The 26,444-nt window shown below is 43.9% G+C and overlaps 1 protein-coding gene across 2 annotated transcripts in view; it reads right to left on the bottom strand.

Moving 5' to 3' along the window:
- The window catches only part of obscnb (obscurin, cytoskeletal calmodulin and titin-interacting RhoGEF b), an 802,448-nt gene that overhangs the window by 760,303 nt on the left and 15,701 nt on the right, over window positions 1-26,444 (bottom strand). For both annotated transcript variants that reach the window (XM_072576281.1, XM_072576282.1), the window contains exons 3-4: window positions 18,084-18,353; window positions 14,878-15,138 (exon numbers count right to left, since the gene is read on the bottom strand). In XM_072576281.1, coding sequence (XP_072432382.1) covers window positions 14,878-15,138; window positions 18,084-18,353 — 531 coding nt within the window. The remainder of the gene's footprint in view (window positions 1-14,877; window positions 15,139-18,083; window positions 18,354-26,444) is intronic.

Below are 26,444 nucleotides of genomic sequence, written 5' to 3'. Positions count from 1 at the left end.
AACAGCAGTGGACCCAACACCGACCCTTTGCGGTACACCGCTGGTAACTGGACTCCAGGATGAACATTTCCCATCAACCACCACCCTCTGTCTTCTTTCAGCAAGCCAATTACTGATCCAAACTGCTATATCTCCCACAATCCCATTCCTCCGCATTGTGTACAATAGCCTACTGTGGGGAACCTTATCGAACGCCTTGCTGAAATCCATATACACCACATCAACCAGTTTACTCTCATCTACCTGTCTGGTCACCTTCTCAAAGAGCTCAATAAGGTTTGTGAGGCACGACCTCCCCTTCACAAAACTGTGCTGACTATCCCTAATCAAATTATTCTTTGCTAGATGATTATAAATCCTATCTCTTATAACCTTTTCCAATACTTTACCAACAACTGAAGTAAGGCTCACTGGTCTATAATTACCAGGATTGTCTCTACTCCCCTTCTTGAACAGGGGAACCACATTTGCTATCCTCCAGTCTTCTGGCAATATTCCTGTAGACAATGACGATTTAAAGATCAATGCCAAAGGCTCGGCAATCTCCTCCCTGGCTTCCCAGAGGATCCTAGGATAAATCTCATCCGGCCCAGGGCACTTTTCTATTTTCACACTCTGCAGGATTTCTAATACCTCCACCTTGTGAACCTCAATCATACCTAGTCTAGTAGCCTGTATCTCAGTAATCTCCTCGACAACATTGTCGTTTTCTAGAGTGAATACTGTTGAAAAGTATTCATTGAGTGTTTCCCCTATCTCCTCTGACTCCACACACAACTTCCCACTACTATCCTTGATTGGTCCTAATCTTACGCTCTTCATTCTTTTATTCCTTAAATACCTATAGAATGCCTTAGGGTTTACCTTGATCCTATCCGCCAACAACTTCTCATGTCTCCTCCTGGCTCTTCTGAGCTCTCTTTAGGTCTTTCCTGGCTACCTTGTAACCCTCAAGCACCCTAACTGAGCCTTCACATCTCATCCTAACATAAGCCTTCTTCTTCCTCTTGACCAGAGATTCCACTTCCTTTGTAAACCAGGGCTCCCGTGCTCTACAGCTTCCTCCCTGCCTGACAGGTACATACTTATCTAGGACACACAGGAGCTTTTCCTTGAATAAGCTCCACATTTCTAATGCGCCTAACCCCTGCAGTTTCCTTCTCCATCCTATGCTTCCTAAAACTTGCCTAAGCGCATCATAATTGCCTTTCCCCCAGCTGTAACTCTTGCCCAGTGGCATACACCTATCCCTTTCTATCACTAAAGTAAACATAACAGAATTGTGATCACTATCACCAAAGCGCTCACCTACTTCCAAGTCTAACACCTGGCCGGGCTTATTACCCAGTACCAAATCTAATGTGACCTCGCCCCTTGTTGGCATGTCTACATACTGTGTCAGGAAGCCCTCCTGCACACACTGGACAAAAACTGATCCATCTATAGTACTCATACTATAGTGTTTCCAGTCAATATTTGGAAAGTTGAAGTCCCTCTTGACAACTACTCTGTCTCTCTCACTCCTATCGAGAATCATCTTTGCTATCTTTTTCTCTACATCTCCGGAACTATTCGGAGGCATATAGAAAACTCCCAACAGGGTGACCTCTCCTTTCCTGTTTCTAACTTCAGCCCATACTACCTCAGTTGACGAGTCCCCAAACATCCTGTTTGCAACTGTAATACTGTCCTTGATCAACAATGCCACACCTCTCCCTCTTTTGCCATCTTCTCTGTTCTTACCGAAACGTCTAAATCCTGGAACCTGCAACAACCATTCCTGCCCCTGCTCTAACCATATCTCCGAAATGGCCACAACATCGAAGTCCCAGGTACCAACCCATGCTGCTAGTTCACCCACCTTATTCCGGATGCTCCTGGCGTTGAAGTAGACACAACCAACTTCTTGCTTGCCGGTGCCATCTAGCGTCCCTGGTACTTGATTTTGGACCTCCTACTCTCAACCTTTTCTATATTTGAACTACAATTTTGGTTCCCATCCCCCTGCTGGACTAGTTTAAACCCACCCCAATAGCCTTAGCGAACTTCCCCCCCAGGATATTGGTATGCCTCTGGTTCAGATGAAGACCATCCTGCTTGTAGAGGTTCCACCTACCCCAGAAAGAGCTCCATTATCCAAGAATCCATTACCCTCCCTCCTGCACCATCCCTGTAGCCATGTGTTCAACTCCTCTCTCTCCCCATTCCTTGCCTCACTAGCATGTGGCACAGGCAACAACTCTGTTCGTCCTAGCTCTAAGCTTCCATCCTAGCTCCCTGAATTTCTGCCTTAAATCCCCATCACTCTTCCTACCTATGTCCTTGGTGCCTATGTGGACCACGACTTGGGGCTGCTCCCCTCCCCCTTAAGGATTCCAAAAACGCGATCAGAGACATCACGAACTCTGGCACCTGGGAGGCCACACACCAACCGTGAGTCTCTCTCGTCCCCACAGAACCTCCTATCTGTCCCCCTAACTATGGAGTCCCCAATGACTACTGCTCTGCTCCTCTTCCCCTTTCCCTTCTGAGCAGCAGGGACAGACTCTGTGCCAGAGCCCTGTACCCCACTACTTACCCCTGGTAAGTCATCCCCCCAACAGTATCCAAAACGGTATACTTATTGTTGAGGGGAATGGCCACAGGGGATCCCTGCACTGCCAGCCGGTTCCCTTTCCATCCCCTGACTGTAACCCATTTGCCTTTTTCTTGTACCTTAGGAGTGACTACCTCCCTGCAACTCCTCTCAATAACCCCCTCTGCCTCCCGAATGATCCGAAGTTCATCCAGCTCCAGCTCCAGTTCCCTAACGCGGTTTTCACCTGCATAATAGCCTTTTGCGATTCATGCAAGGGACACCCAGACCCTTCTCTATCTCAAAGCTCTGTAGTCCCTCACCATTTAGAAAATATACATTTTTTTCATTATTCCTTCTAAAATTTCACTTTTTCCTGCATTATATACCATTTGCCTGATGTTCGTCTACTCACTTAACGCATTTTAATTCCTCTGTGGCAACCTTACTCCTTTTTCACAACTTACCTTTCTACTAATCTGTGTCAACAGCAAATTTAATGGTAAGAAGTTGAGCCTATAGAACTGAACATTGAACAGCAGACTGCTTGGTTCAGCATTTGGACCCCAACTATTTACAAACTAATTTAGTGATCTAGTTTTTCCTTTGCAGTAGTTCTCCCACAAAGTTCAGCCCAGCTAATGCATCATAAACAAATCTAGGATTCACAAAAACAAGATCATGGAAACCACACCTACTTTTTCAGCAGGAAGTGCACCATTCCACGATTTAAAAGTCCTGTCGCTACTTTGAAAACTACAGAATGAAGACACATGTGGACGTTGGGTGACCAGTAGGAGAGCTGACACTAAACTTAGACTAATTGTGAACTGTGTGGAGAACAGTGTGGAATTCCAAAGGACACTGACAGGTTAGTAGAATAGCAGATAGGTGGTAGAACAGTTTCAATGCAAGGAAGTGATGCACTTTTGTCAGGAGAACATCGAAAGGCAACAGAACATAGGGATGTACAATTCTAAAAGGGGTGCAGGAACAGAGGAGCTGGGTGTGTATGTGTCCATTTCATTAAAGGAGCATAAAAACAGAAATTGCTGGGGAAACTCCAGTAGAAATTGAGTTCTGAAGAAGGGTCACTGGATTTGAAATGTTGACTCTGCTTTCTCTCCACAGATGCTACCAGACCTGCTGAGTTTCTCCAGCAATTTCTGTTTGTGTTTCCGACTTCCAGCATCCATAGTAGTTTATTTTTTGTTTAGTATTAAAGTGGGGAGAACAATTAATAAAGCTAACAGTTTTGCCCACTTTAATAATTGGTACACATAATATAACAGCAAGTAGGTGATGCTGAACTTGTAGAAAACACTTGTTAGACCTCAGCTGAAGTACTGTTACAGTTGTGGACAGCGATGGAGAGAGTGCACAAGTGATGTGCAAGAAATGTTCCACAAATAGGAACAGTTATAAGAATTGACTGAAGAAGCTTGAACTGTTCACCTTGGACTAAAGAAGAGGAGATTTGACAGAAGTTTTCAAAATTATTAGTCATTGAACAGAGTGGATAAGGAGAAGCTGTTCCTGCTCATGAAAGAACCAATAATGAGAGGTCATAAATTTAAAGTGAGGTGCAAATGAAGCAAAGGTGATGTAAGAAAAACTCTGTCAATAGCAATTAGTTGGAGTATGCAGTCCACCACGTGGAAATGTGACGGAGGCATGTTCAATTGAGGCATTCTAGAGAGCACTGGATCATCACTTGAATAGAAATAGCGAGCAGGCACATGGGGAAAAGGCAAGAGATTTGAACTCGGTAATGGAATTGGTGTGCACGATAAGCCAAATAGTCTCCACCTGCTTCGTGTAAATTCTGTGATTCTATTGCGGGGGGGAGTAGCGTGACAGGTGGGTGAGGCATTAGGTTTCCAGATGGACGATGTGGGTGTAGGGTGGTCAAGGGGAGGATGACAGGTGACAGGAGTAGACAAGGTTAGGTTGTTGGAAGGGTGGAGAGTGAGGATGGCATGTGGATAAGGGAAATAGGAGAGTAGGGTGCCAGCTAAGTGGGGGGTACAGGTGCCTTGGACAGATGGAGATGTAGGGTATCAGTTAAGTGATGAGTCTTCAAAGTATGTTCAATGGTCTGGTGGGCTAGCTTGTCAGGGTCTGTCTAATTAGAGGTAGGAGAATACTGGATGGAGGCATCATGTTCTTGGGAGGGGGATTCTAAGTCTGGGGTTCACTTTAAAACAGCAGGTTTTAATCCTCTAATGTTTTATTGGGAAACTATTAAACTTAAAATCAGTAAAGTGTGGCACTGGAAAGAGCACATCAGGTCAGACAGCATCTGAAGAATAGGAGAGTCGATGTTTCAGGTTTGACCTTTCATCAGGACTGGAGAGGGGGAAGAAGAAGGCTGAGAAATAAATAGGGGGAGAGGGGTAGGGCTAGGAGAAAGGTAGTTGGGATGGCGATAGGTGGATGAAGGTGAGAGGCTTTGTGATAGTCGGTGGGAAGTGTGCAGCAGTTAGGTGGGAAGGAAGATGGACAGGTAGGTCAGGTCAAGAGGGCAGAGCTCAGTCAGAGGGTTAGAAGTGGGATGGGATGGGGGGAGGGGAAGTTTGGAAACTGGTGCATTCAGTGTTGAGGCCGTGTGGTTGTAGGTTCCCAAGGCGTAAGATGGAGTGTTCCTCCTCCAATTTGTATGTACTGACCACTGCAACAGACAAACAGAACCGGTAACCTGAAGCAGCGGGAACAAAATCAAATAAATTCCAATCAACACAGGATAGCAGTGCTTCAGAAGAAGCTCCACAGCACTGAGGATGTCACCTATAAAGGGGACGAAACGTCTGCAAACCAACTTCCCAGTTACATGAACATGCCCACAACAACTGCAACCGGCACCCGAGCTACAAATCTTGAGACAATCCTTGAGTTCAGTGATAATATGTAGAAAAAGATGATCTTTAGGAGAAGATTGTATATTAAGCTATAGAAAGAAGGGAAGCAGCAAATGCTAAGCGTAAAAAGTCTCTTAGAAAACTACTAAATATGCGTCAAGCAAATGCCACAGACACCAATTCAAGCAAAGCATACAATGCTTTATTGTATCAAGTTCTCTTCATGTAGCTCCTTTTTCATAGTTGTTGACAAAGTCAAGTGTTTTGATTACACTGAAGCCTCTCCCCAGTGAAAAGACATATGGACTGACTAAATAGTAACATGCTCATTAGCAAGTTTAATAAACATAATAACACAGGTAAGATTTCAGATTTTGCTTCCATATTACTGGAAACAAAATTAATTTTGCTTTTTTTGCAGCAGCAGAGAGCGAAGGGAACTGGGCGGAAGCGAAGTCAGAGCGCAAAGTCGGTCGGGAAGATAAGCGATTGTTATTTGAGTGGAGAAGGAACCCAAGACACTACATGTGTAGTGTCTCCCACCCTCCCTCCCTCCTCTAACCTAAAAAAAAGGTAAGCTACTTAGTGTTCTTGTTTTGGAGACTAAGTGTAGAGTTATGGCAGTGCAGGCAGTAGAATGTTCCTCCTGCAGGATGCTTGAGGTAGGGGTGACCACCGATGCTCCTGCCGACTTCATCTGCAGGAAGTGGAGCCAGATCCAGCTCCTCACAGACCCCGTTAGGGAACTGGAACTGGGGTTGGATGAACTGAGGATTATTTGAGAGGCTGAGAGGGTGATAGATAGAAGCTACAGGGACATAGTTACGCCAGAGAACAGAGGTAGCTGAGTAACAGTTAGAGGTGGGAAGGGGAGGAAGCAGGCAGTGCAGGGATCCCCTGTGGTTGTTCCCCTCAACAATAAGTATACCGCTTTGGATACTCTTGGGGGGGAATGGCCTAGCAGGGATAAGCTACAGTGACCGGGTCTCTGGCACGAGTTCCGGCTCTGAGGCTCAGAAGGGATAGGGGGAGAGGAGGAGAGCACTAGTTATAGGAGACTCTATAGTTAGAGGGACAGACAGGCGGTTCTGTGGACATGGGCAAGAGTCTCAGTTGGTTTGTTGCCTCCCGGGTGCCAGGGTCCGAGACGTCTCAGACTGTGTCTTCAGAATCCTTAAGGGGGATGGTGTGCAGCCAGAAGTCGTGGTGCACATTGGCACCAACGACATAGGTAAGAAGAGGGGTGGGAGGTCATTCAGGAGCTCAGGGAGTTAGGCTGGAAGCTAAAAGCTAGGACGGACAGAGTTGTCATCTCTGGGTTGTTGCCGGTGCCACGTGACAGTGAGGCAAGGAATAGAGAAAGAGTGCAGTTGAACACGTGGCTGCAAGGATGGTGTAGGAGGGAGGGCTTCAGGTATTTGGACAATTGGACTGCATTCTGGGGAAGGTGGACCTGTACAAGCAGGACGGGTTGCACCTGAACAAGAAGGGCACCAATATCCTGGGAGGTAGGTTTGCTAGCACTCTTCGGCGGGGTTTAAACTAATTTGGCAGGGGGATGGGATCCGGACTTGTAGTCCAGCAAGTAGGTTAGCTGTTTTTCAGGATGTCCAAGAATGTAGGGGGGCTGTGGAGAAGGTAGCACTAACAGGGAATACTTGCGGACACAGAGATGGGCTCAAGTGTGTATACTTCAATGCAAGGAGTATCAGAAATAAGGTGAGTGAACTTAAGGCGCGGATCGGTACTTGGGACTACGATGTTGTGGCCATCACGGAAACGTGGATAGAAGAGGGACAGGAATGGTTGTTGGAGGTTCCTGGTTACAGATGTTTCAGTAAGATTAGGGAGGGTGGTAAAAAAGGAGGGGGTGTGGCGTTGCTAATTAGAAATGGTATAATGGCTGCAGAAAGGCAGTTCGAGGGGGATCTGCCTTTGGAGGTAGTATGGGCTGAAGTCAGAAATAGGAAAGGAGCAGTCACCTTGTTGGGTGTTTACTATAGGCCCCCTAATAGCAGCAGAGATGTGGAGAAACAGATTGGGAAACAGATTTTGGAAAGGTGCAGAAGCCACAGGGTAGTAGTCATGAGCGATTTCAACTTCCCAAATATTGATTGGAAGCTCTTTAGATCAAGTAGATTGGACGGGGCGGTTTTTGTGCAGTGTGCCCAGGAAGCTTTTCCAACTCAGTATGTAGATTGTCTGACCAGAGGCGAGGCCATATTGGATTTGGTACTCGGTAACGAACCGGGACGAGTGATGGGCTTGTTAGTGGTGAGCATTTTGGTGATGGTGACCACGATTCTGTGACTTTCACCTTGGTTATGGAGAGAGATGGGTGCATGCAACAGGGTAGGTTTTACAATTGGGGGAAGGGTAAATACGATGCCACAAGACAGGATCTGTGGAGCATAAGTTGGGAGCATAGGCTGTCAGGGAAGGATGTCATTGAAGTGTGGAACTTTTTTAAGGAACAGATACGATGTGACCTTGATATGTATGTACCTGTCAGGCAGGAAAGAGATGGTCGTGTGAGGGAACCATGGTTGACGAGGGAGGTTGAGTGTCTAGTAAAGAGGAAGAAGGAGGCTTACATAAGGTTGAGGAAACAAGGTTCAGACAGAGCATTGGAGGGATACAGGATAGCCAGGAGGGAGCTGAAGAAAGGGATTAGGAGAGCTAAGAGAGGGCATGAAAAATCTTTGGCGGGTAGGATCAAGGATAACCCCAAGGCCTTTCATGCGTATGTGAGAAACATGAGAATGACGAGAACGAGGGTAGGTCCAATCAAGAACAGTAGTGGGAGACTGTGTATTGAGTTGGAAGAGATAGGAGAGGTCTTGAATGAGTACGTTTCTTCAGTATTTACAAATGAGAGGGACCGTATTGTTGTAGGGGAGGGTATGAAACGAACTGGTAAGCTAGAGGAGATACTTGTTAGGAAGGAAGATGTGTTGGGCATTTTGAAAAACTTGAGGATAGTCAAGTCCCCCGGGCCTGACGGGATATATCCTAGGATTATGTGGGAAGCAAGAGAGGAAATTGCAGAGCCGTTGGCAATGATCTTTTCGTCTTCACTGACAAAGGAGGTGGTACCAGGGGACTGGAGAGTGGCGAACGTTGTGCCCCTGTTCAAAAAAGGGAATAGGGATAACCCCGGGAATTACAGGCCAGTTAGTCTTACTTCGGTGGTAGGCAAAGTAATGGAAAGGGTACGGAGGGATAGGATTTATGAGTATCTGGAAAGACACTGTTTGATTAGGGACAGCCAGCACGGATTTGTGAGGGGGAGGTCTTGCCTTACAAGTCTGATTGAATTCTTTGAGGAGGTGACCAAGCATGTGGATGAGGGTAGAGCAGTGGATGTAGTGTACATGGATTTTAGTAAGGCATTTGATAAGGTTCCCCATGGTAGGCTTATGTGGAAAGTCAGGAGGCATGGGATAGTGGGAAATTTGGCCAGTTGGATAGAGAACTGGCTAACCGGTCGAAGTCAGAGAGTGGTGGTAGATGGTAAATATTCAGCCTGGAGCCCAGTTACAAGTGGAGTTCCGCAGGGATCAGTTCTGGGTCCTCTGCTGTTGTAATTTTTATTAATGACTTGGAAAAGGGAGTTGAAAGGTGGGTCAGTAAATTTGCAGACGATACAAAGATTGATGGAGTTGTGGATAGTGAGGAGGGCTGTTGTCGGCTGCAAAGGGACTTAGATATGATGCAGAGTTGGGCTGAGGAGTGGCAGATGGAGTTCAACCCTGTCAAGTGTGAGGTTGTCCATTTTGGAAGGACAAATAAGAATGCGGAATACAGGGTTAACCTAAGGGTTCTTAGTAAGGTGGAGGAGCAGAGAGATCTTGGGGTCTATGTTCATAGATCTTTGAAAGTTGCCACTCAGGTGGATAGAGCTTGTAAGAAGGCCTATGGTGTATTAGCATTCATTAGCAGAGGGATTGAATTCAAGAGTCGTGAGGTGATGTTGCAGCTGTACAGGACCTTGGTAAGGCCACATTTGAAGTACTGTATGCAGTTCTGGTCGCCTCATTTTAGGAAAGATGTGGAAGCTTTGGAGAGGGTGCAGAGCAGATTTACCAGGATGTTGCCTGGAATGGAGAATAGGTCGTATGAGGATAGATTGAGAGTGCTAGGCCTTTTCTCATTGGAACAGAGAAGGATGAGGGGTGGCTTGATAGAGGTTTATAAGATGATATGGGGAATAGATAGAGTAGACAGTCAGAGACTTTTTCCCCGGGTACAACAGAGTGTGAGAAAGGGACATAAATTTAAGGTGAAGGTGGAAGGTATAGGGGGGATGTCAGGGGTAGGTTCTTGGTGACCTTTAAGCGGCAATTGGATAGGTAGATGGATAGGTGCTTAAGCTAGGACAAATGTTCGGCACAACATCGTGCGCCAAAAGGCCTGTTCTGTGCTGTATTGTTCTATGTTCTATGTTATAAAACTTGACGAGCATACGATGCAGGTGTGGCAAAATACTCTCACTTGCCTGAAAGGATACATTTCCAACAATGCACAAAAGAAATCTTGACACCATCCAGCCCAACTGACTAGCACCTCATTCAGCAGTTTTGACATTCACTGCTGATGCACACTGGCAGCTATGTGTACCATCTACAAGACACAGTCAGTATTCACTAAGACTCCTTCGACAGCACCATCCAAATCCTTGGTCTCTGAGAATGACAAGGGCAAAACTTGCCTGCAAAGTTCCCTCCAAGCTGCAGACAATCCTGACTTCAAAGTACGTTGTCAAGTCAAAAACCTGAAGCTCACACCCGAACAGAATTGTGGGTGCTTCTACACCACAAGGAAAGCTCACCACACTTTCTCAACAGCAGTTAAGGGTAAGTAATATTGTAAATACTGACCTAGCCAGCAACGTTTACATGTCTTGAACAAGTTAAGAACAAATCGATGATTTGGTATGAGTTGCAGGGAAAACATACTCACCAAATTATCCTTTTTTTCACATCTGAAAGTTACATAACTTGTGACAGGCTACACAACAACAATTAGTCAGAGAATATGTGGCCATTAAGATCAGAAGGATAGAAAAACCTGCTCCGTCATTCAATAGCATCATGGCTAACGCGACATTCCTTGTATCCACTTTCCTGCTCTTTCCTCATAAGATAATTATCCCCATTGTCAGATAGAATTCAGTATTCTTGCTGCACAGGAACAGTTTGGCTAGGCACATGACAAGTTCTGGAGCATATGTGCAGTGTTAATGTCGGAATGATGTCAGGGCCAGTGGCCTTCAGACTAACAGGGTGACACGGTGGCTCAATGGTTAGCACTGCTGTCTCACAGCACCAGGAACCCAGGTTCAATTCTAACCCCGAGCAACTGTCTGTGTGGAGTTTGCACCTTCTCCCCGTGTCTGCGTTGGTTTGCTCCGGGTGCTCTGGTTTCTACCCACAGTCCAAAGATGCACCAGTCAGGTGAATTGGCCATGCTAAATTGCCCACAGTGTTAGGTGCATTAGTTAGAGGAACTGGGTCTGGGTGGGTTACTCTTCAGAGGGTCGGTGTGGACTTGTTGGGCCGAAGGGCCTGTTTCCATACTGTAGGGAATCTAATCTAATAGTCGAGTTCCCCAACTGTTCAAGAACCTATCTATTTCAGCCTTAAATATACATAAGGACTCTACTCCCACAGCTCTCAGTGGCAAGGAGTTCCAAAGACTTTCAACCCTCAGAGAAAAGATCCCTCCTTACCTCAGTCTTAAATTGGCACCCCTTCATCCTGAGACCATGCCCTCTGGTCCTAAACTCTACCCAGAGGGAAATATCCCTCTCAGCATTTACCCTGGTAAGCCCATTAAGTATCCTACATGTTTCAATGAGATCACTCTCAGTCTTCTAAATTTCAGTGATTAAAGTCCTAACCTTTTTAGCATTTGCTCATAAAACAACCAGACCATATTGAGGATCTTCCTATGAAAGGTTTTCTGAACTGCCTCCAATGAAATAACATCTTTCTCTAAGTAAAGGAATCAAAACTGCTCACAATACTCCAGACGTGGTCTCACAAGCACTTTGGACAGTTGCCGTAAGCCTTCCCTAATTTTATACTTATACCCCCTTGAAATAAGGGCCAACATTCCATTAGTCTTCCTGATTATCTGCTGCACCTGTGTATTAACATTCTGTGTTTGGTGCAGAAGCACCTTAAGTCCCATTGTGTTGCAGCTTTCTGCAGTTCTTCTCCATTTGAGTGATACTGTGCTTTTGTTCTCCCTTCCAAAGTGAACAACTTCACATTTTCCCATATAATATTCCTTTAGCTAACTTTTTTTCATTGTTCTTAACCTAACAACATCTCTCTGCAAACTGTTTACATTCCTCTTGCAACTTGCCTTTCCACCTATTTTTGTGTCGTTTTCAATTGTGCAAATTTTCCTTCTTCCAAGGCATTAGAATATATTGTAAACAGTTTCAGTCCTAGTATCGTTTCCCGTTGGGGTGCTCTGGTTTCCTCCCACAGTCCAAAAATGTACAGGTGAGGTGAATTGGCCATGCTAAATTGCCCATACTGTTAGGTGAAGGGGTAAATGTAGGGGAATGGGGCTGGGTTGGTTGCTCTTCGGAGGGTCGGTGTGGACTTGTTGGGCCGAAGGGCCTGTTTCCATACTCTAAGTAATCTAATCTAATCTAAAATCCCAATGGTTTTGTGTTGCCAACCTGGAAAAGGACCCTTTATCTCCACTTGCTACTTCCTGACCATGAGGTAATTCTCTATCTATGCTAATATGATCTCCCTCTATCCACGTGATAGAGACTTCCTCAAAAAAAAATCCAATATGTTAGACAGGCACAACTTCCCTTCCATGAAGCCATGCCAACTGTTCATTAGATTTTGATTTTCAAAATGTGCTGCTACTACTGCCTTAATAATTGATACCAACATGTTTCCAATAGATGTTAGGCTAATCAGCGTTTGGTTACCCACTTTTTGCCTCCTTCCCTTTTTGAATAGGGGTGTCACGTTGTTAGTGTTCCAATCCTCTGGGACTTTTCCAACGATTTTTGGAAAATTACAACCAATGCATCCATTATCCCCGTGGCTACCTTTTTAGCATGCTCAGAAGCAAGCCATCAAGGCCAGCCAACTTATCTGTCTTTAGCCCCGTTAGTTTGTCTAATACTATTTTTCTGGTGATGATGACGGTACTTCAATCCTCCACCTTTTCCTTAGTGTTAATGGAATAGAGGAGAAAGTGAGGACTGCAGATGCTGGAGATCAGAGCTGAAACATGTGTTGCTGGTCAGGCAACAGCAGGTCAGGCAGCAACCAAGGAGCAGGAGAATTGACATTTCGGGCATAAGCCCTTCATCAGAAATGAGGAAAGTGTGCCAAACAGGCTAAGATAAAAGGTAGGGAGGAGGGACTTGGGGGAGGGGCATTGGGAATGCGATAGGTGGAAGGAGGTTAAGGTGAGGGTGATAGGTCGGAGATGGGGTGGGGGCGGAGAGGTCGGGAAGAAGATTGCAGGTCAAGAAGGCTGTGCTGAGTCCGAGGGTTGGGACTGAGATAAGATGGGGGGAGGGGAAATGAGCAAGTTGGAGAAATCTGCATTCATCCCTTGTGGTTGGAGGGTTCCTAGGCAGAAGATGAGGCACTCTTCCTCCAGGCGTTGTGTTGCTATGGTCTGGCGATGGAGGAGGCCAAGGACCTGCATGCCCTTGATGGAGTGGGAGGGGGAGTTCCGCCACAGGGCGGTTGGGTTGGTTGGTGCGGGTGTCCCAGAGGTGTTCTCTGTAACGTTCCGCAAGTAGGTGGCCTGTCTCCCCAATATAGAGGAGGCCACATCGGGTGCAGCGGATGCAGTAAATGATGTGTGTGGAGGTGCAGGTGAATTTCTGATGGATACGAAAGGATCCTTTGGGGCCTTGGAGGGAAGTGAGGGGGGAGGTGTGGGCACAAGTTTTGCATTTCTTGCGGTTGCAGGGGAAGGTACCAGGAGTGGAGGTTGGGTTGGTAGGGGGTGTGGACCTGACGAGGGGGTCGCGGAGGGAGTGGTCTTTCCGGAATGCTGATAGGGGAGGGGAAGGGAGGGAAATATATCCTTGGTGGTGGGGTCTGTTTGAAGGTGGCGGAAATGACGGAGGATGATACGATGTATTTGGAGGTTGGTGGGGTGGTAGGTGAGGACCAGTGGGGTTCTGTCCTGGTGGCAATTGGAGGGGCGGGGTTCAAGGGCGGAGGAGCGGGAAGTGGAGGAGATGCAGTAGAGAGCATCGTCAACCACGTCTGAGGGGAAATTGCGGTCTTTGAAGAAGGAGGCCATCAGGGTTGTTCGGTATTGGAATTGGTCCTCCTGGGAGCAGATGCGGCGGAGGCAAAGGAATTGGGAATATGGGATGGCGTTTTTACAGGGGGCAGGGTGGGAGGAGGTGTAACCTAAGTAGCTGTGGAAGTCGGTCGGTTTATAGTAAATGGAATATTCAAAGGACCTCCCACCATAAAGACTGATGCAAAGAATCTATTTAACTCCTCTATATTTTCCTTCACAGAATCCCTACAGTGCGGGAGCAGGCCATTTGGCCCATCAAGTCCACACATTCAAACAGCATCCTATCCCCCTGAACCCATCCCTGTAACTGTGCATTTCCCATGGCTAACCCACCTAGCCTGCACAGTCCTGGACACTATGGCCAATTTAGCATGGCTAATCCACTTGACTTACACATCTTTGGACTGTGGGAGGAAACCGAAACACCAGGAGGAAACCCATGCAGCCATGGGAGAATATGCCAATTCCATACAGTCACCATAGAGTGGAACTGAACCCAGGTCCCTAGTTCTGTGAGGTGACAGCGCTAACCACTGAGCCTCGACGCCACCCCCTGTTCCCCCATAACTATCTCCCAGATTCATTTTTTAAGTGGCCTATATTCACTTTGATCTCTCTCTTCCTTTTATATATTCAAATAAGTTTTTATTGCCAGTTTCCATATTCCTTACTAATTTGCCCTCATGGTGTACTTTCTCTCTCCTTATTATATTTTTAGTCCTTCTTTGCTAGATTCTGAATTTATCCCAGGCTTCAGGGCTATCACTGACACTTGCCTCCTTATATTCTTTTTTTCAACTTAGTACTTTCCTCAATGTCCTTTGTGAGCAACAAGCAATAACAGAAACAAGAACAGAATGAATTAAATTGAAGCCTCATAAAAGCTAAACTGATACATAATAGCTTGAAATGAAAGGCCAGAGTTGAGGTATCATTTCCCTTTATACGGTGATTGTGTGAATCTAAACCTATTATCCCTAGTATGACAAACACCTGTGTTGGTGACACCTTTACTATTGCTGAAAACTTATAGATTCAGAAGTCTTCAAATCTTCTAGAAGCAACCGCAGAGCTAAAACATGTTTGGCAGAAAAGTAAAAGGAAATAAAAATAACTGCAAGTTTTAAAACTCACATGTTAATGTAAATTGAGTTGAGGTTCTAGAATCATCTGCCAAAAGAGCTATTTCTCCAACATCTTCCCATTTGCATTCACGAATTGTAAGAGTGTGCCGCTTGCCAGAAACAGCGATGGTTGTTCTATCATTTGGTTCTAGCTCTTTTCCATTCTTTGTCCACCTGATAGTCTTACAGCCACTGTTCAATTCCACACAGAAAATGGCAGTGTCATTTTCTGGTACTGCAGTTTTCCTTGGAAGCTTCTTAACAATGTTACCTGTTTTTTAAAAAAGTGAAAGGAAAAATGTAAGCTTAATTAACATAAACTAGAAACTGCAAAGGTTTTCTACACCTGGCCACAGCAGATGCAACCTATAAGTATGTCATTCAGATTCTTTGCAAGTCAAGTCATTAGTCTTTGTCTTCTGTATAATTTCACGTTCATGTCTTCCACAAGACAATAATTAAAACTTGCCCTTTTATTTTCTTTAACTGAAAGAATGCAACTTTTAAAATCTTTACTGATACTCCATAATCAGGCACAACAGCATAACCAATACAGCTGAATTGTAGGGAGAGAACAGGTGAATAGGATTACATTTGGATGGCTTTAGACAAATATGAACTCAGATGCAGTGAGCCAAGGTGTCTTCTTCCAACCTCAAGCTTATTTGTTTCTATGAAAAGCAAGCACTACACATACTAGACGATACAACCAAAGCAATCAATGTTTAAAGAAAACTTTTGATTTTTATTTAATTTATTGAAATTAATTTCATTCAGTAACTTTACGATTGTAGCTGACCTCACACACGATCTAATTTTCCCTTTGATATTACCACACACTATAGCTAACATATCAAGACCTTGAGGGATTAGAGACTTGAGTAAGTGTCTAGACATCACACCACCTAACAGGCATCTTTCCAGTGTCAAGGGAAAGCAGGAAAGTGTATCATCTTTGTGATATATGCACAGACATTCATCACTGACTCCTCTACTATCAACATCCTGGGGGTTATCACTGACTAGAAACTCAACTGGACTCGCCACATAAACAATGGCTACAAGAGCAGGTCAAAGGCTAGGAATACTACAACAACTAACTCACCTCCTGACTCCCCAAAGCCTGTCCATAATCTACAAGGCACAAATTAGGATTATGATGGAATATTCCCCACATGCCTGAATTAGTGCAATTCCAAACACTCAAAAGGCTTGACAACATTCAGGTCAAAGCAGTCCACTTGATTGGTATTAAATCCTCAAGCATCCACTCCCTCCTCCTCCTGATGTTCAGCAGTAGCGGTGTGTACTATCTACATGATGCACTGCAAAAATTTGACAAAGATCCTCAGACAGCACCTTCCAAACCCACGGCCACTTTCATCTAGAAGGACAAGGGTAGCAAATAAATGGGAACACCACTCCCTTCAGGTTCCCCTCCAAGTCACTCACTATCCTGACTTGGAAACATATCACCATTCTTTCACTGTTGCTGGGTCAAAATCCTGGAATTCCCTCCCCTATGGCATTGTGGGTTAACCCACAGCAGGTGGACTGCAGCAGTTCAAGAAAGCAGCTCTCTAGCACCTTCTCAAAAGCAACCAGGGACAGGCAAAAAATGCTGGCCAACCAGCGACACCCATATCCCACAAATGAATAAACAAAAGGTAAAATGTGGTGTGAATCAAAGAGCTTTCTGCTATCATATCAATCATGGAAACACCTTTAGCCAGCTTTTTCAAATATTAAAGAGCCTGTGAGACTCAAGATGGAGTCTCAAGTTGAAACAAAGCTTGCTCTGGGGCAAGCTACCACTTTTTTAAAAAACTTAGTCAGTTAAGACTGCCCAAATGATTGTTATGGAGCTAAATGCCACTTAAATTTCCTCCTTGCATTCATTAAGGCTATTGAGCGTTTTGGTGGATAACCTTGGCTCAACGCCCACTAAAAGCAGTCAGGGGATTGGGAGTTAACCAGTTATTGCTGAAGATTTTAAGTGGCATGTAAAAGTAAATTATCTTTTATTGTTCACTTGTGTTTGAAGGTTTAATTAAAGCTTTTGAAACAGATTGGGAGATTTTCTAGGGCATTCATGAAGATGTTACCAGAACTTTCCCTGAACATTCATGAATTAAGTACAACCTTATTGGTCACATTATAGAAGTCATTAGGAGAAAATGTGTGCTTGGTCCTGGGCATAATGCTAGGATTCTTCCAGGATGAATGGGAAGGACATGGGAGTCAGTTGAAGAACAGAAGAAGCTACCGCAGGACAGAGGAACAGGGTAGTGAAATGGGCTTTTTTCACCTCTATGGGTACAGAACACCCTCCTCCTCCATCAGGCAGGCCAATGCTGTATCCAAAACCTTACATTCTTCAGTCATTATAAAACTTCTCACTGTGCCTGTTGGCCATCACATCAGACCTTCCGTTATAAGTTTATATGCAATATGTTCTAATCAACCAGTCCAGAGATGTTATTATACATCTCTGGAGCAGGTGGGATTTGAAGCCGAGCGTCCAGGCTCAGGGACAGAGACATGACCACTGCACTGCAAGACCAATGTCATATTGTGGAAGAAACACATTTTTGTGTATATGAAAACACACAAAAACATTACTAAGGCTGTTAAAGCTGAGAATAATAAGAATGTAAGTTTCTCTCAATCTTCAGAAGATCTTTGACAGCTTGTGAATTTCTATAAATTTCTTTAGTCAATTGATTCTAAGCTATACCAAAGTCAGGAAGTTGTTACGGTTATTGATTTTCACAAGATTCTCCAGTAAACTCACAAGGTTTTAGATCAGAGTGGTGTTGGAAAAGCACAGCAGGTCAGGCAGCATCCGAGGAGCAGGAAAATCTACGTTTCAGGCAAAAGCCCTTCGTAAGGAAGGTTTTACTCCTGATATTGACAAATTATGGTGATGTTCTTAATAAATCTGTAAAGGTCAATTTTTTTGGCAGTACAGACTTGATGAGCGAAAGGGCCTTTTCTGTACTGTATGATTCTCTCTACAGTGCTGTAAACACTGTTATTCTGAGGCATAGCTTGTAATTTAGTATCCATCTCCCAACAGAATTGTGAAAATAACTTTTCCTTGACCATTATAATGTAAATAATGAATCCATTATGTCTGAATGGTTGAAAATGTTTGGATAGTCTTTTAAGTTCAAAGGTGTTCAACATTAAACACATCAGTGCAATTAATCTTACCTTTCACTGTCAACTCTCCAACTGTTCTGCTGCCTTCTTTCATTTCACAAATATAGACAGCATCATCATCAGTTGTAACATTTTTGATAGTAAGTTTTCTGAGGGTGCCCTCCTCTTCTATTTTATATTTGGTGCTCTCGGCTATCTCCGTTTCCTCTAGGAACCAACTAGCCTGTATAGCAGGAATAGGAACTTCACACTGGAGGGTTGCTGTTTCCTTCTCCACAACTTCGACATCTTTCAGTTTGGTCTTAAAGGGTACACTTGGTTCTGAAATGGTTAATAATCATACATTTGAGAATTTTAGCATTGCTGTTACTAGTTATTATACTTCACAATTTTGTGTTGATGAAAATGCTAGCTTCTAAAAACTTGTATTAAATGAGAAAATAACTAAAAATGTCACAAGTATGTACATTTTTATATATATCAGACAGCATCTTTAAAGGTACCAGGTTGTGATAATTAAGTAAGTACCCTTTATCAGAATGGGTGGAACTAAATGCTTGCTATCAGGAACTATCATGCTTAGGATTTTCGAATTAGAATTAGGCTTTATTGTCACATGTCCTCAAGTACAGGGATACAAGAGCACAGTGAAAATCGCACAAAGTTGCTGGTCCCGGTGACATCTTAGGTCCAAAATCTGAGGTACAAAGTAGAAAATTAAAGAAATAAATTAAAAGTTCAACATTACAGTTCATAGTAGTATATAATAGAAAAATAAAGAAATAAAACCAAAAGTTTAGTCCTTCTTTAGCCATGGGCTTGCAGACATTATTTGACATTCTGAATGTAGCAGGTGAATTGAATAACAATTTATGACACTTAATTGTAATACTCTAAGATGACAGAAACTTCCTTCGCAAAATGAATGCCAAGGTAAAAGGATACTTTATAAGGAATTACAAGAAGCTTGTTCAAAGATCTTTGAAAAGTGTTGCACAGACTTATGAGAAAAGTTAGAATTCATGAAAGAAAAGATGTAGTAGCACACGAATTGGCTAAGTGACTGGAAACAGAATAGTAACAAACAGTTATGTCTGGGACTGGAGGAAGAAATTGGCTAAGTGACTGAAAACAGAATAGCAACAAACAGTTATGTCTGGGACTGGAGGAAGATTTAGAATAGAGTTCCCCAGGAATCAGCATTAAGATCCCTGCTCTTCCTAATATCTATCAATGATCTGGGTCTTGATGATGGCACAATTTTATCATTTGTAAATAATACAAAACTCGGAAATGCTGTAAACCATGAAAATAGTACAGAACTTCAAAAGGGCATAGCACAGACTAGTGGAATAAGTGGACGAGTGGTAGATTAATATAAATGCAGAGATGTGTAAATTTCTGGTAGCAAGGACATAGAGAGACATCATAAACTAAAGAGTTAAATTCTAATAAGGATACAGAAGCAGATTTATGTACATGTGCATAAATCATTGTAGGCGACGAGACAAGATGCCAGCACAATTAATAAATCATACAGCATCTGCCTCTATGAATAAAGACAAAAGGTAGAATCTTCCCTTTGGAGTTAAAATGGTTTGACAAGTGAGATTCCCAAGATTGCCAAGTCTACAGTGGCTTGTAGCAACACAATCTTCACACACTTCATCTCATTTGATAGCAATCAGGCTTTTGTGTGCCTTTCTCAGGGAACCAGGCAGCCAGAAGCAGAAGTACATGCCACAACTGGGTCATTCTAGTGTTCACACTATTGGTGTCATATTTAAAGACTGGCTGCATATCACTTCAAATGCTGCAAGCCAAGTACAGGGTCTCACACTGGTGCTCAACCATTATCGCTGAGGACCTGGCACAAAGGAAAGCACATTCCTCTTCCACAGACCGGGACTTGGAGGCCCTGGTGAGCAGGTTGACAGAGTGAAGGGAAGCTATTTTGCTGCAGACTAATAGTGCATATCTCTAAACCAAGGCAGCCTGAACATAAATTGCAAATTGGCTCAGTGTTACATCTCAATGAAGCAAGATGCCAGGAGTGCAGGAAGAATGTAAATGGTCTTTTGCATCCTGCACTGTAAGTGCCACTATCTTCTCTCTCAAGTACAGAGCCACCACTCGCTCCAATACTGCCAAAATATACACCTCTTGTCAAGGCTCATGGACTGCAACCTTGTATGGATCATGTCCACTCAATGACCTTTGCCCACCTCCCAAGCTACTGATCCTCCTTACACTCTGCGCTTCCTACTCACTCACTTCAACACCTGTCCTACTTCTGCATCACCAGAAACTGCTCATCCATTTTTACCATCATAATCAATTTCTCCCTTTAATCAAAGACAATCATCCACCAATCCAGACTGACGACGCCACAATACCCCTACCTGTAAATCCTGGTTGCTGCTCAATTGCCTTGTAAGAGTGATTGCTGGACTACACTGTACATATTCCTGATTAAGAGCTTATATTCGAAACATCAACTCTCCTGCTCCTCGGACGCTGCCTAACCAGTTGTGCTTTTCCAGTACCATACACTTTGACTCTGATCTCCAGCATCTGAAGTCCTCTCTTTCTCTTACAAGGTACCCCAGGAGTCTGATAGGCTAAAGTGATAATGTCAACCTCTTGGACTGCAAAGGCAAGGGGTTGCCTGACCATTAGTCCATCCACTCAGACTGCTGATGCCACAACACCCCTACCTGTAAACCCTGATTGCTGGTCACTTGCCTTGTATGCTTTGGCAGTACTGGAGTGAGTGGTGGCTCTGTACTTGAGAGAGCGGATAGTGGCACTTACAGGGCACTTGCCTTGACTAAGACACAATGCATGCCATGCAGAGATTGCCCTTGACTTACTGAATCTGGGCACCCTGCCTGATGGCTGCCTCCACTGACTTCATTGAGGACTACATCTCCAAGCAATTGATACATGGCTGCACACATGGTGTCATGTAGTTACTGCTACATGGCACCAGTGTGACATTGACATAGTAAACATCCATTAAGTAAGACGTGTACCTCTATGCTGTGTTGTGCTCATCAGGAAGGCAAGCTGCCTAGTTGTGTGACTGTGCTAATTTGCACAGCAAGATAAAGCAAGACAAGGCACAGAATAGCCTACAATGCAGCCTGTTTCGGTCTGCAAACTGGGTGCCTGTCCCAGTGTACAACATGTCACTGCTGTAGACTTTCAATATATAGTGCTGTATAATGCTTCTAGAGTGACTATTATTGCATTGTAGAAGTGTCTGATTGGTAAGTGCCTATGTCTGTGAAGGAAGAGAGAGGCTGGTGCCTGAGAATGGTGTGCTGAAATGTTATTGGCCTATAACCAACACGGAAGTCGATCAGTGGAAGCAGCAAGTGAAATTCATCACGCACACTCTGGTTTCCTTCCTGATATATGGCTTGTTTGACAAGGTTGGTAAGATAGGAGTTTGAATACTAGTAAAGTTGTGGAGTTAACAAGACATTTAACAATCAATTATGATTATGAATTAGCATTTTGCCACTACCTAGCAAGAGTCTCACCACTCCGCTTATGAATGCTAAACAAAAGGAGCAACATAATCCCAAGATTAAGGTTAGCCTCACCACAATTTTGACTTAATTTTGCTGTACATGTCACTATGGCCAACATTGTTAAGACCCCTATACAATTCCAACTAATAGTTCTTCAATAGTTAAGAATAGGTAAAAATTGCAGCAGGCTGGGAAAAAAGCATATAAATAAGTGATTGATAAGGCAGATCCTGTTTTAGTTAATAAAATCTGCTCTACCATAATTGAAGACCCTTTTTGGAAACCATTGTTTTCCTTTTTTATAACAAACTTAAAACATACAGTGTTGCATTTGCTATCTCTAAAAGGCTCTCCCAATGTTACCTCAAAACTTTTGGGAATGAAGTGGGACATGTGTAAATTCAGCACTGCAGCATCACTTGTCGGACCTTGTAATGTTGATATAAAAAACTTTCCTGAATACATTTCAAAAAGCCTGTCCCCTCTAAATCTTTTACACTATGACTATTTCAATTAACATTGGTGAAGTTGAAATCCCCTAACTTAATTGCCATGTTATTATTTTTACACACCTCAGTGAATTGTTTACAAAACTGCTCCCAATTGGCCGCTGATTGTTTGGGGTCTATAATACACTCCCAGCGGTCAATGCCCCCTCTTTATTCCTAAGTGCAACACACATAGGCTCAATTACAGAGTCATAGAGAGATACAGCACAGAAACAGACCCTTCAGTCCAACTCATCCATGCCAACTAGCTATCCCAAATTGATCTAGTCCCATTTGCTGGCATTTGGTCTATAAACTTCTAAACATTTCCCTGCTCATGCACCTGTCCAGATGCCTTTTAAATGTTGTAATTGTACCCACCTCCACTATTTTCTCTGGCTGCTCATTCAATATGCATCAATCTCTGCGTGAAAAAGTTGCCCTCCAGGTCCCTTTTAAATCTTTTCCCTCACCTTAAACCTATGCCTTTAGTTTTGGACATTCCTACTCTGGGGAAAACATCTTGGCTATTCACCCTATCCGTGCCCTCATGATTTTATAAACCTCTATAAGGTTATTCCTCAGCCTCTACCGCTCCAGGGAAAAACGCCCCAGCCTACTTCACATCTCAAACCTTCCAATTCCAGCAATATCCTTATAAATCTTTTCTGAACTCCTTCAAGTTTAACAACACCTTTCCTTTAGCAGGGAGATCAGAACTGAACACAGTATTCCAAAAGCAGCCTCACCAATGTCCTGTGCACATTGTGCCAGAGGCACAATTTTAAACCAAAGTCCATCCTATTTCCTTTCAAAATCATTAATCGTCTCCACTTCCTCATAGATTGTGAGCTGCATAAAACAGTTCATCATCATATTGCCCCCTCATATCTCTTGCTCAAATTCTTTGAATTTGCATGCCTGGTTATTGTACCATCAGCTATCGTTTTCTTTTTCCCTCATATTCAGCATACAATTTTGAGTGTACATAGTTTTTATCTAAAACACAATGCAAGTTCGCAAACTTGTCAGTAATAGTGTTAGGTAAAAACAATGACTGCAGATGCTGAAAATCAAATACTGGATTAGTGGTGCTGGAAGAGCACAGCAGTTCAGGCAGCATCCAACGAGCAGCGAAATCAACGTTTCGGGCAAAAGCCCTTCATCAGGAATAAAGACAGTGAGCCTGAAGCGTGGAGAGATAAGCTAGAGGAGGGTGGGGGTGGGGAGAGAGTAGCATAGAGTACAATGGGTGAGTGGGGGAGGAGATGAAGGTGATAGGTCAAGGAGGAGAGGGTGGAGTGGATAGGTGGAAAAGAAGATAGGCAGGTCGGACAAGTCAAGGAGACAGTAACTGAGCTGGAAGTTTGAAACTAGGATGAGGTGGGGGAAGGGGAAATGAGGAAGCTGTTGAAGTCCACATTGATGCCCTGGGGTTGAAGTGTTCCGAGGCGGAAGATGAGGCGTTCTTCCTCCAGGCGTCTGGTGGTGAGGGAGCGGTGGTGAAGGAGGCCCAGGACCTCCATGTCCTCGGCAGAGTGGGAGGGGGAGTTGAAATGTTGGGCCACGGGGCGGTTTGGTTGATTGGTGCGGGTGTCTCGGAGATGTTCCCTAAAGCGCTCTGCTAGGAGGCGCCCAGTCTCCCCAATGTAGAGGAGACCACATCATAGTTGACCAGTGCTCCAAACCTAGTCTGAACAACCAATTTCAAATGGAAATCTGAGAGTTTTCAGTCAATAAAAATAAATGAAATACCTATCATGGTTTTTGTGTGCGCTTGTGCTTCCAGAACGAGGGTACAAACCTCAACACAGTTTTGCAGGTGACAGGCATACTCATGAAGACCCTTCCAACATATTGACCCTCAATATTGTAGTAACTGACTCCTTAAATTAATAATCCAACACCATCTTCTCTTTTACACTCCTCTGTCTTGCCTGACAATCCTGCACCCCAAGAATGCTGTCACCAGTACTGCTCCTCACTCACCCACATCTCTGTGATGGCAAAAACATCACAATTCCACTTCTCAATACCCTTAAATCATCTGTCTTATCTGCAATGCTCCCGGAATTAAAGTAGAAGCCATCCAGCCTCACCTTACTCCCCTGAAATTGAACATACCTGACTCTGTCTGCCTTGATTCCTTTACTGACGCATAGCTTGTCCTTGTTGTACTAGCATTCAGTGTTCCCTTCCCCGGCTGAATGAGCATAAATTCCTCCCAACATCACCAGCAAACACACCCGCAACAATACTAGTCCCAATCTGATTCCAGCACAGGCCGTTTCCCCCTTATACAGGTCCCATCTTCTCCAGAAATTGTCCCAGTGATGCAGGAATGTAAACCTCCTTCCTGAATCAATGCTTGAACAACGAATTTACTCGCTCTATTTTCCCACTTCTCTGTGTATAAGCACATGGCACAATGTCTGTGAGATTACAATATTTCAGGTCCTGCTTGTTAGAATATGCCTCACTCCCTAAATTATTGATGCAGCATTTCATCCCTCATTTTACCTACATCATTGGTACCAATATGTACTACGGCCTCTGTCTTATCAGGCCAACTTGCAACTGCTCAGTGACATTTGACCCTGACACCAAGGAAGCAACACACCACTCTTGAGTCATGTCTCGGCCTACAGAAGCACCTGTCTTCTCCCTAACTAATGAATCTCCTATCACTGTTGCTCCTGTTTTCTTCTTCTCTCCTGTATGGTCGGGCCGATTGAGGTCCCAAATGTTTGGCACTGTCTGCACTCCCTTAAAGAACCTGTGCCCTCATCAGCATCCAAAATGGAAAACTGATGTTTAAGCCAGTCCCCCAAGAGACTCCTATACTACCTGCCTGATTCTCTGACTGGCTGGTGACCCCATTTCCTTCTTTCCTCCAGTATCTTGAGCTATGATACAACCATCTCTCTAAATGTGCTAACCACATAACTCCTAGACTTGCCAATGTACCACAGTGCCTCCAGGTGCCGCTCAAGCTTCAAGTTATAGAGCACTTCCTGCACACAGAGACATCTAGGACGCTGCTAGGGTCCATAAATTCACATTCATGATAGATCACACATTCCATTCAGCTGCCTTCACTCACCTTAAACTTGAATTTACTTAGTTTTACTAACTTTTAGACGTATTTAATCTTAAAAATATTCTCTTTACCTTTTTCACGGAGGTGACCAGGTGTGTATATAAGGGTACTGTAGTTTATGTAGTTTATACAAGCTTCAGCAAAGCCTTTGACAAGGTCCCAGATGGGAGACTGATAAAGAAAGTAAATGCACTTGGAATCCAGGTTAACTTAGCAAATTGGATCCAAATTTGGCTTTGAGGTAGGGGACAGAGTGGTGGCAATAGCTTGTTTGTATGAGTGGAGGCAAGTGTCCACTGGCGTATCACAAGGATCAGTTCTGAATCCCTTATGGTTCACAATTTAGATATATAGGGAAGATATATAAGAAAATGTTGGGAAGTGCGGATAGTAAGTAAGTTTGCAGATGACACAGAGATTAGCCAGGCAATTGACAGTGAGGATGAAGATCTTAAGTTACTGAACAATATAAATGGATTGGTCAGATGGGCAGATCAGTGGCAGATGGAATTTAACCCTGATTAAGAGTGAGACGGTGCATTTTGGAAGAAGTAACAAGACAGAGTAATACTAAATCAGTGGTAAGAAACTAGGAAGCTCAGAGGAACAGAGGGATTTTAAGGCAAAAACAGAAATTGCTGGAGAAGTTCAGCAGCTTTGGCAGCATCGGTGGGGAGAAAACAGAGTTAACATTTCAAGTCCATTGACTCTTCATCAGGATGGGATCTTGGGGAGCTTGTCACAGATCCCTGAAGGTAGCAGGACAGGTTAAGAGGGCAATTAAGAAAGCATACAAGTCATTTACTTTTATCAGCATTGGCATAGATGATAAGAGCAGGAAGGTATGTTGACTTTGGTTAGACCATAGCTGGTTAAGTAACGTGTGACATTCTGGTCACTACACTGTAGAATGAATGCGATTGCACTGAATTGGGTGCAGAGGAGATTCACCAGGATATTGTCTGGGATGGAGCAGTTTAGTATGAAGAGAGGCTGAATAAGCTCAGACTGTTTACTTTGCAGCAAAGAAGACTGAGGCAGGACCTGATTGAGGTGTATAGTTAAGGTGGATATAAAGCAGCTATACCCCTTACTTGAAGGTCGATAACAAGGGGCAAAATTTTAAGGTGAAAGACAAGATGTTTAGAGGGGACTTCAGGAAAGATTTGGGAATCTAGATCCCTATGCTTGGGAGGGCAGTTGAGTCAGGAAACCTCACAACCTTTAAAAAATACTTAGATGAGCACTTGAAATGTTATAAAGGGGGTGGCACGGTGACTCAGTG

The sequence above is a fragment of the Chiloscyllium punctatum genome, chromosome 8 (assembly GCF_047496795.1).
Source record: "Chiloscyllium punctatum isolate Juve2018m chromosome 8, sChiPun1.3, whole genome shotgun sequence".
Lineage (NCBI taxonomy): Eukaryota > Metazoa > Chordata > Chondrichthyes > Orectolobiformes > Hemiscylliidae > Chiloscyllium > Chiloscyllium punctatum.
Note: the sequence above shows the minus strand (reverse complement) of the source record. Positions and strands in the feature narration are given on the sequence as shown.